Raw genomic sequence first — 1,930 nt, 5'->3', positions numbered from 1 at the left:
TCTTCCTATGTCCTCACTTTAATTGAAAACAGACTTATTTCACATTCAAATTACATGTTGATTCACATAGTTTTTCACTGACAGTATTAGTGTGCGACATAATATTGGCTCACCAGGTAGGGCGAGACAGAATTTTATAGTTATATGATCATCATTGGCTAAGCTTGTGAAACAGAACTTTATACCTACTGTATAGACTTCATTCAAGTTCATACTATATATACTGTATTACTCTTTTTTCCCTTTATTTAAGCCCTATCCTACTCTGCCCTTATCCACATTGATGTCGTTTGACACATAGTAAGATTTTAACACTAGAGCCAGGCTAGGAACGTCCCGATGGGCACACCTTGTCATGGTAGGATGGCTTTTATGCTTTTTTTTTTTTAACCAAAATAGCATTAACTAAGTAAGTACCCTAAGTTATTCACTATTACCATTTACTAATTTACTTGCTGTTGAGTGTATGCTCTTTTTTGTGTTGTTTTTTTTCATGTTTTGTTTTTCTTTAATCCCAGACACACAGAATGAATAATTGTGAAATCAATACAGTGACTGAGTTCTACATGACGCCTTTCTCCAACTCCAGAATAAATACAATTTTTTTATTTACCGGGTTTTTATTCATGTATTTTCTAGCAGTGGTGGGAAATCTGATTATCATTGCTTTGGTCTGTGTTGCTCCCCAACTTCACACTCCAATGTATTTCTTTTTGTGCAATCTCTCCATTGTTGACGCCATCTATGTTTCCGCTATTATCCCAAAGATGTTGGCCATCATTTTAACTGGCGATAAGACGATCTCCTTTTCTGGCTGCATGACTCAACTGTTTTTCTTCATATTCTGTGCGGGGACTGATATTTATATTCTTACCTCCATGGCTTATGATCGATACGTGGCGGTTTGTTCTCCTCTACATTATTCTTCAATTATGACCAGAAATGTTTGTTCCATTATAGTGACTTCCTACATGATATTCAGTATTGCCAATTCCCTAATGTTAACTTTACTGATACGTACATTATCATTCTGTTACTCTCACGTGATCAGTCATTTCTTTTGTGAAATAAAAGCATTAATGCAGCTTTCTTCTAGTGACACAAAAAATATGACAATGATCCTCTCAATGGAAGATGCTTTTATTGTAGTTTTCATTTTGATGTTTATTATGACATCATATATAAGAATTATCTCCACAGTTTTAAAGATTCGTTCTTCTACGGGGAGGCTTAAGGCTTTTTCCAGCTGCACATCTCACCTTGTTACTGTCTTATTATTCTTTGGTCCAAGTATCTTCATGTACTTGAAACCTGAGTCTGAAGGTTCTAAGGAACAAGACACAATTCTATCAATGTTATATGTAGCCGTAGTCCCGATGTTAAACCCATTCGTATATAGCCTGAGGAATAAAGAAGTTCTTGGAGCCGCTAGAAAAATGGCCACCGTGATATGGAATAGAATCACACTTTAGTTTTGAAAAGAAAAAGAAAAATGTAAATGTTGTGATGTGTGTTATTGATATCCTATATATTTATATGCAACTTTAAAATGTTCAAAACTGAAGTGCGAAACTAAGGGCACAATATTTTGTTGGAAGCAATAATTGTCAATTGGGGGAAGCGGAGTGTAAGGGCTCATTCAGACGTTAATTTTTTGCGTATGTGTTTTATCTGTGTCTTTCATAAATAGATACAAGTTGTCTCTTCAGAGAGGAAGAAAACTAGAACTCTATCGCCTATCTATTGGAAGCAGCAATCCTAAAAGTCAATGTCAACCCCCTTTAACAAGCCTTGTCACATGACTTAGGATAAAAGCCAAAACCAGAATCTCAATTTGCAGACACTGTGTTTTGGGGTACTGCCCCTCGTCAGTGCAAAGTGTGAGATCTGGTTTGGCTGTGTGAGAGGTGTCTGATGACCGGTATCCAAG

The 1,930-nt window shown here is 36.2% G+C and overlaps 1 protein-coding gene across 1 annotated transcript; it reads left to right on the top strand.

Moving 5' to 3' along the window:
- Window positions 1-336: 336 nt before the first annotated feature.
- LOC143774840 (olfactory receptor 1G1-like) lies at window positions 337-1,472 on the top strand. Its single transcript, XM_077262609.1, has one exon. It carries the CDS (start codon window positions 528-530, stop codon window positions 1,470-1,472), a length of 945 nt encoding a protein of 314 aa, XP_077118724.1. The 5' UTR covers window positions 337-527.
- The last annotated feature ends 458 nt before the right edge of the window (window positions 1,473-1,930 follow it).

Source organism: Ranitomeya variabilis, chromosome 5 (genome assembly GCF_051348905.1).
Source record: "Ranitomeya variabilis isolate aRanVar5 chromosome 5, aRanVar5.hap1, whole genome shotgun sequence".
In the NCBI taxonomy this organism is placed as follows: domain Eukaryota; kingdom Metazoa; phylum Chordata; class Amphibia; order Anura; family Dendrobatidae; genus Ranitomeya; species Ranitomeya variabilis.
Note: the sequence above shows the minus strand (reverse complement) of the source record. Positions and strands in the feature narration are given on the sequence as shown.